Source organism: Erithacus rubecula (assembly GCF_903797595.1).
Source record: "Erithacus rubecula genome assembly, chromosome: 9".
Classification (NCBI taxonomy): domain Eukaryota; kingdom Metazoa; phylum Chordata; class Aves; order Passeriformes; family Muscicapidae; genus Erithacus; species Erithacus rubecula.
In genome coordinates, this window is record NC_136660.1 from 21,935,102 (window position 1) to 21,949,174 (window position 14,073).

Genomic DNA, 14,073 nt, shown 5'->3' on the forward strand with positions numbered 1-14,073 from the left:
TTGTCAGCAGCAGGGAGTTGGTGAGGGAGCCAAGTGCATTTTAACCTGGGCATTGTTGGGGTGGTGTTTTGCCTTTGGCTTGATGTGAGATCATTCAATCAGTGCTGTTCCAGCTTCTCCTGTGTCCTGGTAGTTAATGACTGTCTTAGGGGCACAGAGAGGCTTTAGTGAGGCACTGGTGATGCTGACTGATTGCATTCTTGTGCTTTGCTATGCTGATTAAAAAGGCAGTGTAGAGACCTTGATTTGTTCTTGCTTCTGTTTTTCCTTTTATTTTCCTGTCATTACCTGTGCATGCTTCCTGGAATCTGCCCACCACCAGGTCCTTTGCTGGGTGCTGGGAATTGCTGGTGCTCTCTAATTTTATGTTCCAGTTAAGGCAGAGACTGCAGATGCAGATGATGAAAGATTCTGCAGGTTAAAAAGTTACTAAGCAATGAAGCAAGTGACGTCTACCAGATAGATGGGCCCTAGAGCTGCATGTTGCCCATTAGGTTTTACTGCTGGTGCAGCCTCCCCTGTGGCTTTGCTGCTAACAGCAGCAGTGTTCTCCTGGGCACAGTGGGGACAGGAGACTGCTGTGTCTAATCCTCAGGACAGGATCTTCCAGGAGGACTGGTCCCTCCTGGGGGAGTGCAGTATGTTGACTCTTGTTGAGGATCAGTCAGAGGGAGCAGCTCTGGTGCAGTAAGGAAGAATTCAGTGCACAGTGACTAGTGCAGCAAAATCATGGTCTGTTTTGAATGCTGAAAATTTCAGGGTGGGGCAATTGCTTCTGAGGGAAATAGTTTCAGATCTCCTGTTCACAAGAAGTCACTGATCCAACCAGCCAAGATTGTCCATCCAGTTTGCAAGGCAGTGCTGATCTGGTAGATGGAGCAAAGTAAGGAGCCACAAACTATGAAATAATCTTGTTCCTCTGGGTGCAGTGACCTGGCATGGCATGGGTGGGATGCTGCAGGGAGCTGAGCCACTCATCAGTCCCTCCTTTGGAAGCCAGCTGTCCTGCCATGTTCCTCAGGAGATGACTCTATTCACAAGTGTTGGTGTTACTGGGGAAGGAGAGTTTTATGGGGCATGGGCAGTTGTAGCTGCAGGAGGGAAGCTGAAATCTGAATACTAGAAAAAGCACTTATTGTTCAGAACAACGCCTGAAAAATTTGTTTGAGGGCACACATGGAGGGACCTGAATCTCCAGAATTTCCCTGAAACTTCTGGAAAGCAGTCAGTGAGTGAGTGGTGGGGCAATGGGTTAATTTGATGGCAAATTATCTTTGAATTACAGTGGTGCAGCTCCACTGAGTTCTGGTTTGTTGCAGTGGAAAAAATGAGCAAATGTAGCCTCTGGGGCTGGTGCAGGTAACTGCAGGGAGGGAATTCAGCAGCCTTCCCTCTTCTTGTATTGGCTGTGCCTGAGCTGCTTGCTTCTGTCATAATGCTTTTTTGGGACTCCGATCCCCCTAAGGTAACCTACAAAAGACTTTTAGATTGTGACTCCATTAGGGTTGGGTTGTTTTGTTGGTTTTTTTTCACTATAAAGATCCAGTAAACTATTTAAAAAATAAAAGAAAAAAGCTTGCCCTGCATGTTTATCCTTATAGTCTGAGGGGTGTCACATAAACTCCTTGAATATCATCTACAGTCAGATTTCATCTGTCCTTGCCTGACAGACTGGCAAGGTGTTTTGGAAAAACTGCTGTTTTTCCAGCTTCTCATGTGATTGTTAACATCTGAATGACTATTTAAAATCTGTTTGGAAGAGCAGCTAAACTTCCCTTCCTTGAAGTCCCTTCTCATTCTTGACCATCTTGGAATTCCTGTTTTCTAGACAAGAGACTTACAAGAATGGGTTGAACAAGACTTTGAAGGAGAAATGCTTTAATCTCAAAATGAAATTGCTGTAGTTCCTTTGTATCTGGCAGAAAGGTGCAGATAAAGATCTTGTGTGTTTAAGGAAAAAGGCTGTTCTTCCTGCAGTAGTTTTCCTGAGCAAAAGTCAAAGCAATGTGCAAGAAGAGCAAAGGATGCTAAGACACACTCTTCTATTACACAGAGGATGTGAGATTTTTGTCATCTGTGTAGGAAGTTGATGCCTTTCCTGTTAGATATTCTTAATACTTTCTTCTGCTCTTTGACCTGTCCTCTGTCTAACAAGCTGCATCTTAAAGAGCAGATGAAATCATCTCAAGGATGGCAGGTCCTAATCTCAGTAATAGTTTCTATCCATTACAAGGTATGAAGTTGAAATGATCTGTGAGTGGGTTTATCTCAGATCCCACGTAGCATTTTTTTCTCAGCAGCAGCAAGAAAGGGAAATTATCAGGCAGTGGGGAGAAGCTGTTTATTTTTAACTTACCCTTTCTTTTTAAGTTCTATTTCGTAATTAAAGGAGATAAGGAGTGGAAGCCAATGAAATATATGGCTGAAGGGATAAGCTGATCTCAAGCTCACTGCAGAGATTACAATAAGTAACAGTATAGAGACTATGGGGGCCTTTTTTTTTTCTTTCCCTGTCCTCATGCTAAAGTCTCAAACTGTGTTCTTAGCTGCCTTTCACAGGTGATGCAAGAGGGCAGATTTAAAGGATTCTCGTTACAGAGCTCACTGCTGCCCTCAGAGTGTACTTCTCTTCACCATGGTTTAAGGATGCCTGTCTTGAATATCTGAAGAGATCTCAGAGCTAGCAAGGAGGAGCCCTGATTATTCCTAAAGAAACATGTGCATCCATTGAGTGATCACAGCTGTGGCACTGTGTATGCCTGTGTGTATGGGAATACAAGGAGACTGAAGGGAAGGTTCCTGGGGAGTCAGGTAGCCCTGAATAAAATTCCTTTGCTCTTGAATTACTGCTAGAGAAGCTTGTTCAACTCCTCACCTTTCAAACCAGGTTCTTCCTCTGCAGCTTATTAATCTTTGTCAATTTGGCTTCCTCTGATTGACAGGAGCGAGCTGCCAGATCCTTTATTGCTCAGAAGAAGGTGCATTATGCTATTACACTCTGTCCCTAGTGGATAGTTATTCCTGTGCCCAGGTGGCTTTCTTTCATCATTGCTCTTGGCTCTGCAATACTTCTTGTAACTTCTGCACACAGGAGCAAGGAGGGCAGGCTGAATTTGGAGATGGATGTCATTGCAGGGGATTCTTTCTGCCAGTAGAGCTGACAAACAAAACAGCGTTAGGAAATGAGTACTGGAGAGGAGGCTGTGAGCCTTTGCAATACCAGCAAGCTGTTCTTAAATAACATTGCAGAATCAGAATAAATGCAGTTGGAAAAGGCCTCTGAGACCTTCAAGTCCAAATGCTTATTCCTATCCCTAGCTTACATCTGCAATTTTGGAGGACAGTTGAGCTGCAGAGACTGCTGCGTGACCCTCTCACCTGGGAATCACTTTTGCAACCCCTTTTTTTGCTCCCAGTCCTCATTTGGATGATTTCCTGTAGCTTCTGCCACCTCAGGCTCTAGCATGAGTGTCTTGGTGCACCACTGCCACATACAGAGTTTGGGGAAACAAGCTTTTGAAGGAACCCTAAGAAACTATAGATTTCTTAGAAGAAAGGATGTAAAGACCAGATTCAGTCCTGTAAAGGGCAAGAGCTGCCAGGTGCCTGAAGTTGAGAATGGTGCTTACATTGCTGGGAGTAAAAGAGGAGAAGTGCAAGGACTCCTTGTTCTGGTCAGTGTTGTCTTCAGTCCTCTGCAAAGCTCTTCTCAGGATCTTTTCTGAGTTGTGATGCCTTGGAGCAGAGTCCTCTTCCCTTTCACCTCTTACCATGTGTCTTCCTGACTGAAGCTTGTCATAAGCAGGGGTTACTGTAGTGCAAATCTCAGCTGTTGAAATTCTGTTTAGCTCTCAGAGCAAATGGCAACAGCCTAAGGAAGAAGTTCATGTGTTTAGGAGAATAATTTCAGGCCTGCGTTTTGCCCAGGAGTGTTGATCTCTGTGGTTCCTTGTAGGAAGATTATTGTCATTAACCATCTCACAAATGCTTTGAGGAATATGTTAGTCCATGCAATGCTTTAAAGCTAAAATCATTGTGGGAGTCCCTCTTGATGTTTCTTAGTTAGGAAAATGAATAGTTCAATAGGACAGAGATGTGTAACTATGAATTTGCAGGTATAGCCCAACACTGGGAGCAGAGTAGGGCAGTAATAAAAGCTGGAACTGCTTTGGTTGCAATGAAGGCCAATAGTAAAGTATCTCCTGGGCAAAAAGACCTGGATTCATGTCTTTATGTCTTTCTAAAAGCAGAGTCCATACCAAGGCTGGTCTTCTCTTAGTGCCTGTCAGGAGCTTATTCCTCACAGGAGAGACATGCAGTGCTCAGTATGGAAGCTGACCTGAGCAGCTCTAGAAGCTGATGATTTAGCAGGCTGTGAATGGTGATTCACAAGCCAGAAGGGAAGTGGCAAAATTAACCTTGGAAGGACTGTGGGGCTGGGCAAATCTGTGCTTGTATTGTGCTTCTGTATTGCATATGAGTGTACATGTGGTAATTAGCTGCTTGATTTATTATTTTGTCTAATTCTGATGACAGAAAGCTGCTGCTGTCATGGATATAAGTTCCATCTACCATTCTCGTGAATGGAGAAATTCTGTAAATTTCAGGACTGTTCCTTGGCAGGAAGACTTTAGTGCCCCAAATATTGGGTGTTAAAGCCATCTCTGTTGTGAAAACAGGTTCCAGAGCTGTGCTCTATCTCAGCCTTGCTCCTCCTGTGCTGAGGAGCCTGTGGTTACTGATTCCTGTGCTGTTTGGCTGTTCTGGCAGGTTTTGGAGGTGGTAAGGTCCAACTATGACACGCTGACCCTGAAGCTGCAGGACGGGCTGGACCAGTACGAGCGCTACTCAGAGCAGCACAAGGAGGCTGCCTTCTTCAAAGAGCTGGTGAGTGCCTTGACTCTGAGCAAGCAACAGCCTCTCCCAGAGCTTTGGGCACTTGTATTTGGGGTGTAGCTGAGCATTGGGCTGCCTCCACAGACAGGGCAGGAGCAGGATCTGGACAGGCACTGCATGTCTTAACAGTTCTGGGTGTTTCCTGGAGCTCCCTGAGTGGCTGAAGAGGAACCTCCAGGCTGCTTAGGCCAGCAGTGGTCAGACTGCCTCTGTCCCTTTTGCCATGGGGATTTGCTGTTATTTGTAGTGGTAAATTTGTATGGGGAGAAGCTGACTGAGCTGACTGCTCCCACCTGGGGTTAATCACACAGGGCAACTTTGCTTTTTTGCTGTTGTTAAGGGGACCATGAAATGTGGAACTAGTGAAACACCTTCCTGCTCATTGCTTTCCTCCATCACACACAAAAAAGGGTTCCCAAGCAAAGAAAGTGAAGGCATTCCCTAGAAATGTCTCCATCTGCAAGAGGAGAGAAGACTGATGATAGGAAGACCCACAAAAATAATAGAGCAAAGACAAAAATTAGTCTAAATAATTCAGGTTGGTAGTTATAGTTCTTCAGCAAGCCAGCTTGCTTACCCTGCTCCAGAGAGCCCTGATGGAACTTTTCTTGTCCAACAGCCTCCAATGAGCATGGAGGCAGAGTTTTTGTAGGGGCTGGTGTGTGAGGGAAGCCTCACTGTTGAATCATTACAGCTTCACCAAAGGGAGAGGTCTCTAACTTTGGCAGCCTTCTCCACCAGTCTGAGAACTGATTCTTTCTCCAAACTTTGTCCCTGCTGATTGATGAGTAGTTGATGCCTGCCTACTCTGTCATGAGTCTCCATGAGTTTGGATGTGTTGTTGTGCATTCCTCTGTCAGCTCTGCTCCAGAACAGGCACCTGAATCGGTTTTGTTTCCTTTTATAGAATGCTTTTAACTCTCTTGGGGTCATTTCAGCCCTGACATTGGGTAGTATATGGGCGAATCCACTTGTAATTGCTTCTGTGCTGCTTTTCTGCGTTTTGTGCCTCTTTTTGTCTCTCTGGCCTGCAGTTTGACACAGCTTTCCTGGAATACATACAAAGAAATTTGGCCATAGCCTTCCTATGACACAGGTTTCTTCTATTACTGTACCCTGGAAATAAGAGACATTCCTGTTTCTGTTGTCATCTGTTCTGTCCCAAGGGCTCCCACCCTCAGCCAGCATCTCCTTCCCCTTGGCCACATGACTGCTCTGCTTCCTGCATGTCCCACTTTCCACTTGGCCTGGCAGAAGCTCAGGCTAAATCATGCCAATTGATTAAAATGACATTCTCAGTCCTATGATCATCACAGCCACAAAACACTTCAGCTAAAATTATTTTCTTCCTATTTTTTTTCAATATCCCAATTTTGTATCATTTAAGAATCTGTTTATCATAACCAGCCTGTCAACTCCCTTCTGAAAATTGCCCATCCAGGTACCCCTGGGACCCTCTCCTCAAGAGCATATAAAAGCCTGAATAATTACTGTATAAACGTGCTGATTTGACCCAGTTGTGAATCTGTTTAATCCACATCTCTAGATGCCCTGAGAATTGGGACCCTATTAAATGTTCTTTACTCACAGCTACAGAAAATCCCCTGCATTCCATTAAGCTGTTCCCTCAACACAGCAGGAAATGAACCTGATACGTTCTGATTTGTCTTCAGCAAATCCACTTGGCCTCCTGGCCTCCTCACTCTGTTTTTCTCTAGGTGCACAGTAACTGATGGCTTTATTAATTGTTCAAACAACTCATCAAAAAGGCCCTAATCTGCCCTGTCCTTCCCATAGTTCCCTTCAAACCAGGTATTTACTTTCTTTTTGTGAAGCTTTTGTGGCTTTGCTTCAGCTTCTGTTGCTGGTCTGATGTTGGATAATGCCCCCCTACCCAGGGCTTTGTGTTTAACCTCTGAAGTTTGCAGGATTTCATGGAGGGGGCACAGGGAAGTTGCTGCAATTCTCTTTGTGGGCTGTGCCAGAGGAGCAGGGCTGGTGGTGAACTACAGGTTTCTGAATTCACATTGGTCCCATCAGGTCTTCCTGGATAGGATCTGTTTGCAAATAATTCTTTCCAGATTCTGCCAGGTTTTCTTATCACTATCTGCAAATGTTTGCATCAAAGCAAACCTTTCTTGGGTGGGGAATGACACAGAGGAGACATTTTCCTTTTCAGCTGCCTTTTTATCTCTCTTTGCTCCCATTAAGTAGGTGAGCAGAAGCTTCCCCAAGCCATTCTGGGGGCTCCTTTATGCTTAGAAATCTTGTTCTCACTCCTTTGACCTGCTTTGCTAATGCACTGCTTAACTTCCCTTGCTTTGCCTCAGTGCTGCTCTGTCTTGCTAATCCCAAAGAAAAATCTGCTTTCTTCTCCCATTCCCTTTACAAAGCTGTTTTCAAAGGCTGTGATACTGCAGCCACATTGTGGTGGAAGGTGATGTGCAGATTGTTTTATCAGCTGGGTTTTTTGGCATGTTGTGCTGCCTTTGAGGGGCTAAAGGAAGGAAGTTAGGAAGTTTTCTAACACTTTTTATTTCTTTTCCTTTGAAGCCTCAGGGATGTCATTTGAGGTGTGTGCAGCTTTGATAGAATGAATGGTTTAGATGTGAGCTTTTGGACCCTCACATTGCAGCTGGAGGAATGTGTGGAAAGAGATTTCAGCATCTTTCCAAACATTCACTGCCTTTGCAGTTAGATAGGTATCATCAGTCTCAACAGAGTCTGATTAGGATTGATTTATACAGAGGAAATTATATTAATTTGACTTTTAATTAGGTATAGTAGTCAGTGTAAACCTTCTTCCCATTGTACAAATAATTTACAGGCTGCTTGTTGATTAGGAATAGATTTAATTGATGAGACTTGCTGTGAAATAGGAGTGTTGGTACAACCTCACATGCTTCCAGCTCTAATGACACAAAACTAGAATTTAATCATGTTTTCCCCCCATGGTTAATGCCCTTGCTTCATCCATTCTTTCATTTACTCATCCTTCCACAGGTGATGTCAGCATTTTGTGCATTTTCTATTTCTTCAACGTTTGTGGACTAATAGTAAGAAAACAATTTCAAAATTATTCTGGCCCTAATTCTCCAGGATACTCCATAGAGAAGCAAGAGGGGACGTGCTCTTCTATCAGAATGAATGTTAAAGCTCTGACCCTAATTTCTGCAGTTTTGGGGCCTTTGTGTAAGCCAGTCTGGAGGGATCTGGTAAATTCCAGGCTGGCAGCCAGGCCTGGGCTGGGGGGAATCCTGGGGTGTATCCTTATGGAGCAGCTTAAGTAGACTACAGGAAGTTTCTGAAATTTATCCTTGTTACAGACTGACACCTCCCTGTGTAACTGTCTGGTCTTCCAACTCCAAAAGGGAGATGAGTTCCTTGTGCTGAGCCCTGGTGCTGGAGATAACTTGATTTAACTTTAATTTGAGCTATTCTTACCTTTTAAGCAGGTTGGCTTAGGCTGCCTGATTTTTCACTGCAGAAGAAATGCTGGGCAGGGATTTGTATAAACGTCACTCTTATGTTATCAAGCCCACTCTTCTCCCCAATTTGTGTTAAAGCAGATCTATATTCTTCTAGACTGCTGTTGACCAAAGTTTGTGTATAAAACTTCTCTTGAAACTTGAAGCTATCTTTAAATGAATCTAGCTCCACAGTATCTTCAGGTGAACTCCTCCACTGCTTCACAGCCCATAGGTTTTAAAAGTACTTCCTCTTTTCCTGTGTAAATCTTCTTTGTCTAAGTTAGGCAGAGTATTTCTTGCCCCATCCCTGGGGATCCAGATAAATATTACTCACTGTTCTCTTTCTGACCTCATTTTACATAATGGAGTGTGTTTGCTCTATTCCTCCTTCTCTTTGCAAACTAATCAGGCTAATTAATTTCTTGCGCTCTACCCCATAGCTACAATGTCTGCTAAGCTCTGTGTTCTCATTGTGCCACTCCACTCTCACTTTCTGGGCTTGCAGAGACTCCTTCTTGGAGACCTTGATGTGTATCCAAGCTGGGAATCTTCTGCTGCTGGTGCCTGACTCCTGGCAGCAGTTCCTGAGGGCAGGAGCTCATTACTGCTTGTACTTTCTGTTGCTGGGACCCACAGAAATGCTTTTAGTCAGAGTAAGGATACTGGCTTACACTGCTTGTAGCATCTGCCCCTTTTCTTCAGGCTGTCATATTTCCCAGGGCATAGAACTCCCCAAACTGGTTACTCATGTTCTTTCCTTCTTGTAAGAACTGACTAGATCACTGGCATTGGAGCAGTTGGTAGGACTGGGACCAAATCCTGTCACTGGGACTCCTGGCAGCAGGACAGCCCCGTGCCAGCCAATGTTCTGGAGACCACATGCAGTGGTGTTTAACACAGGCTACAGCTGTAGTCATCTTCAAAGACGTGGTCTCAAACTATTTGAGGATGGAGTAAATAAAAAGACACCTGAAGAAGAGAGTTGAGGGGGTGCTCCAAGGAAGCAAAGATGCTTGGGGACTCTGCCAAACATCCTGATGAAGGAGAGGTTGTGGTTTCTGCAGATGACATAAAACCTTAATACTTTGTCTTTCAGGGTGGGCATCTTTGCTGGCATGCTTGTGTTGTTAGGGTGTGTTCAGTGGGGCTCACTGGGGTTCATTTCACAGCTTTCCCTGTTGACCTTTCAAGTTGTGGTTTTCTTCCATCTCTTACACATTCTGCCTTTTGGGTAGCTTTCTGCCCTTTCTGTGTGTTTTTCTCACCAGGGTAGCAAGCAGGACCCTCAGCAATATGTGTGTGTGTATATGTATGTGCTCTTCCAGCCCCTGGTGTTGGATTCCTCATTATGCATCTGTATAATTCTTCCCCCAGTGCTTTTATAAAGCATGAAACACTAACCAGGTCAGCAACAACCTTATTATCACAGGCTCTGAGTCTCTGGGAACTGTAATCCTGTTGTTTGGATGAGCTTGTGTCAGTTTTGCTTTCTGTCACTGCTGCACAGTTGCTGACACAGATGATGTTTGACTTTGTTTTCTCGTTGCCAAGTGCAGCTGAGACTGAGCCCAGTCTGGGTCCTGTGTGTTTGGCCAATGCGTCTGCAGGCACGAGGGGGGAAGGGAAGCTGCTGTCAACAGGGCTGCCCAGCTCTTCTGTGTGCTCTGTGGGTGACCAGAAGTGTGTGTGTCATTGAGGGATAAAGGTGTCTCTTCTTTAGAGACAGTGGGTGAGCCAGCTGCATGTGTACAGCTGGCCCTGAACCAGGGGTTTCTGCCAGTCTGGGCAATAATTTGTGTTTACAGCACAGCAGCATGGCCTCTGTCCTTTCCTTCAGTCTGTATCTTTGGCTCTGTGAGTTCTGGAGCAGGACAGAGCCCATGGCACTGCATTAATCCAGAAATGGACATTGATCCATTATGATCTTTAAGCTTCAACCTGGGAGTGCTCACTTCCCCCATCTCTTTGCCCCAGAACAGGAAACACATCATATAGTTCATGCATCTTCTCCCATCCACTTTTCATTGGGAATTTACTCTCCTTGCTGGGATGTCACTGTAGACATTCCTGGTTTTCCAGGAAACAGCTGAACCTCAGCATTCCCTTGCTGGGCTGGAGTGTCAGTGAGAGCTTGCTGCAGCAATTGCTGTGGAGCTGTAAATACAAAACAGCTTCGTGCTGAGCATGGAGGTCAGCAGTGTCCACGAGGAGCTGGGCAGAGTCCTGTGGCTAAAACATCTCGTTTTGTTCCTGTCAGGTTCGCTCCATCAGCATCAATGTGAGGAAGAACCTTGCTTTCAACACGCTGAGCCAGGAGCTGCTGCTGAAGGAATTCTCCACCATCTCCTGAAGCGGCCGAGCAGAGACGGGCCCGCCTGGGCAGGGACACTCCAGCTCTGCAGCCTCCTGCCTGCCACAGGACTGTGTTTCTGTAGGGGAACGCCTTGCTGCTGCCTGTTTGATCCCAAAGGAATGTGTTTAAACAGAACTTGGGCTGAGGAGAGGTGATTGGCATGTTGAGGAGGAAGCAGTTTTTTTTATGGTGCCATGGGAGTGGGCAGCCATTCCTGTGACACAGCAATGGGAGATTCCCTCCACAGCCTCAGGGAAAATGCACTGGAAACCTTTGTAGCAGAGCTGGGGAGAGCTCACAACTGAAATAATAAACCCAGCCCAGCTGTGTGAAACTGTTCTGGGTAGAGGTTGCTCACCTGCTCTATGGGGAAAGCTCTCTGGTGGCAGGTGAGGGCTGTTCTTTTTCATCAGCCTGGGTCAATGTGTCCTCCTGTAATGTAAATCAAATTCATTGCCATCCCATTGGGAATGGCTTAGGATTATAAAACAGTTTCCCCAAGGAGCAGGCCTTGCTCACTGCTCTCTCCTGATGTCAGGTGTCACTTCAATCAAGCCATTGGATTGCTGGAGAAGAGGAAGCTTTGCCTCCAAGGCTGTTGGCTTACAGGTTCAGGGTGAGCCAGTATACAAGAATATGGGTCATCAAACAGAGCACTTTGTTGCTGGAGACCAGCTCTGCTCGGGGTCACTGTTGCTTCCAGTAGCCCCAGCTCTTCCACTGTTCCTAATGTAGATGGACATTTTTAGATGTTTGGTTTTCATGGGGCAGAGGACAGGCTGACTCCTTCTCCCCACTCACCTTATTGCCCATCAGAGACCACTTTGTGACAATCTTCTTCCTCACAGGAACATCTCCTTGCACATGTTTGCAGGTGCCTGGTGACCTTCATAAACGAAGAAGTCTCCAGTTTTTCCCTTGTGTGTAGCACACAGTTAAAATGCATCTGGAGAAGTAGTGACTTCACTTTCTCACCCTCCTGTCTTCACCAAGAGACTTACAGCCACGGTCTGCTGAGGGCTTCCTAAGGAAGAGCTCTGGGATGATGCTGTGGGGCACAGGCACACCTTTCTGTTCCCAGAGCTGGTGCTTCAGAGGTGCCCAGGTCTGGCAGGGCCTGTTCAGAGAGCTGTGTCAGGCTCCCAGCTCAGGAATACACAGCATAAACACCCTTTCCACACCTGTTCCCTGCTCATGCATTTTCAGCTCCTAGCAGTGTTGTTATGGTATTAGGATTTGGCCTTGGTGGACTGAAGTAGAGAAGTCATTTACATCCCAGATCCACAAGTTTTTTTTTCCCTCCCCCTTAGAAAACAGGTGGTTTTTTTAAAAAGTGCCTAGTCCTGCTCTTAGCCTTGTAGGTTAGTGTGAGTAATGTGGATGTCATGCTCATTTACTACCATTTTTAGGCAAGGCTTTTTTCATGCTAATGTGCGTTAATTGTGTTAATGTTTCATCTTACCTGCTATGAGCATGGGAAACTGAAGGCTGTGTCCTTGGCCACCCACTGGGACAACACCCCATGAAGTCCCTATGTTTTCCTTGGGAGCACTGGCTTCTCTCAGCAGATGATACTATTCCTCAGCAGGAAATTGTCTGGCTTTTAACAGCTTAGCCAGACATTTATTTGCTTTCTGCCATGCAAGTATATGGGAATATGTATGTGTCAGAAGGACAGTGCCTAGGAGAGCAAGCAGGCTCCATAAAATCACTGCTTGAGAACAGGCCAGGGAGGAGGCAGTAGAGGAGTGTAGAGGAGGCAGCTTCTCCACTGGAAAATGAGGAACAGTGGTTTGCAGGATGTGGTGGGGGAGATAGAGATGGATCTCACCTCTGAGGGAGGAGATCCTTCTCAAGGGGACTTGGGGTGCAGCCCCAGCATTGTGATTGTTGGGACATTGAGTCATCCAGTTGTCCTCATGCCTCCTGTTCCTGAGCCCATTTAGGCTGAGCCTAGACACATACATGAGAGAGTTTGGGATGAGTCTGCTTCTGACTCTGCAGCCTCTGGAATTTTCAGCTTTTCCTGCTGGGCTCAGCTATCCTGTCTCCCTGAGGGTGTTCCCTTGTTGGAATGATCATAGAAGCCCAGGCATGTGTGAGATCAGTTCCTGAGCCCAGCCCTCATGCAAGTCTGAGCTGGGGAAGACTGTGATACATGTCCTCTTGTCACACTGTCACTGAACCAAGCACTGTAAATGGATGTACATACAAACCTAGAGCTCAATAAATAGCAGAGCCCTGCCTGTCTGGAGTGTGCCTGTTTGTCCTTCACAGGAGGGAGAGTGGGGTGGCTGTGGAAGTGGCCCTGTCACCATTGGGTGGCACTCTGGCTGCAGCAGGGCTGTCACCTGCCCTTGGGCTCTTGCTGCCTGTGCAGAGGGAGGTGGAGGTGCTGTACAGTGATGCTTTGTCCTTGGTTCAGTCTGCAGGTACCATCCAGTAGTGAGCATCCCTCTTCTTCTTCCATGCCCCTGGCTGGCACTAAGAAAACCATGAGCAAGGCTGAGAGCCCAGGAGTGAGGGATGCAGGGACCTGCCTGTGCATGGTGTGATGCTCTTTGATGGTGTCAGCAAACTCCTGCTTACAGATCCTGCTGCACGTGTGCCTGCTTTGTGAAACACCCTACTACTATTTGTGTTTTGAGGCCAGCTTGAACTGAGCAGAAAGTAATTTAAATCTTAACGTTCAGCTTCAGGATGTGTGTGACAGCCTCAAACTTTCCTGTATCTGATCTGAGCAGGTGAGTGTATTTTGTTATATCTAATTCATAATTCTGTCTGTTATTGGAAGAGCTGTTTCTGAGGCTTGGGGAGTGTAGGGAGAAATCAGATTGCTACCTTTAAATTATGCAGCAGCTGCAGAGAGACAAATATTTTACAAAATAATGACCTGGAAGAGAATTGAGTGAGCTAAACTTTGGAGGGAGTTACTAAGAGTTGTTTTTTAAGTGCCACTGTGATATTTTTGATCTGTTTTCCTTAGCTCTTACAGGTCCCACTTTTCATAGAGACTTGAGAGAGAGGCAGCTCCTTTGGAGCTGAGTCTTCCCTGCATGGGCCTGCAGCTCCAAATGGTGTTTTGTCTGTTCTTTGGAGGTGCCAGGAGCAGGTAGTAGCAAACCCCTGATCATGTACAGCAGCCAGTGAGAGTAGAGTGCACTTTTACCCACCTCCTGTGCTTGGTTGCAAACCTCTTTGTCCTCTTCCTTGTCATGGCTACTGCCTGCTCTGGTCTCATATCCATGGCACAGGGGCCATTCCTCTGCAGAGCATGTCCTGGTGTCTGTTGTGGAGTGATTTTGCTTTTCTCTTCCTGCTTGAAGGACTGGACACTCCCTGCTTTGGGGTCCT

General features: G+C 46.0%; 1 protein-coding gene across 3 annotated transcripts in view; it reads left to right on the forward strand.

Annotated features, from left to right (window-relative positions):
• The window catches only part of ARMH3 (armadillo like helical domain containing 3), a 121,765-nt gene extending 108,792 nt beyond the window's left edge, over nucleotides 1-12,973 (forward strand). For all 3 annotated transcript variants that reach the window (XM_079312600.1, XM_079312599.1, XM_079312597.1), the window contains 2 exons: nucleotides 4,771-4,887; nucleotides 10,624-12,973. In XM_079312600.1, the coding sequence (XP_079168726.1) occupies nucleotides 4,771-4,887; nucleotides 10,624-10,716 (210 nt within the window). In that variant the 3' untranslated portion in view covers nucleotides 10,717-12,973. The remainder of the gene's footprint in view (nucleotides 1-4,770; nucleotides 4,888-10,623) is intronic.
• Nucleotides 12,974-14,073: the final 1,100 nt, after the last annotated feature.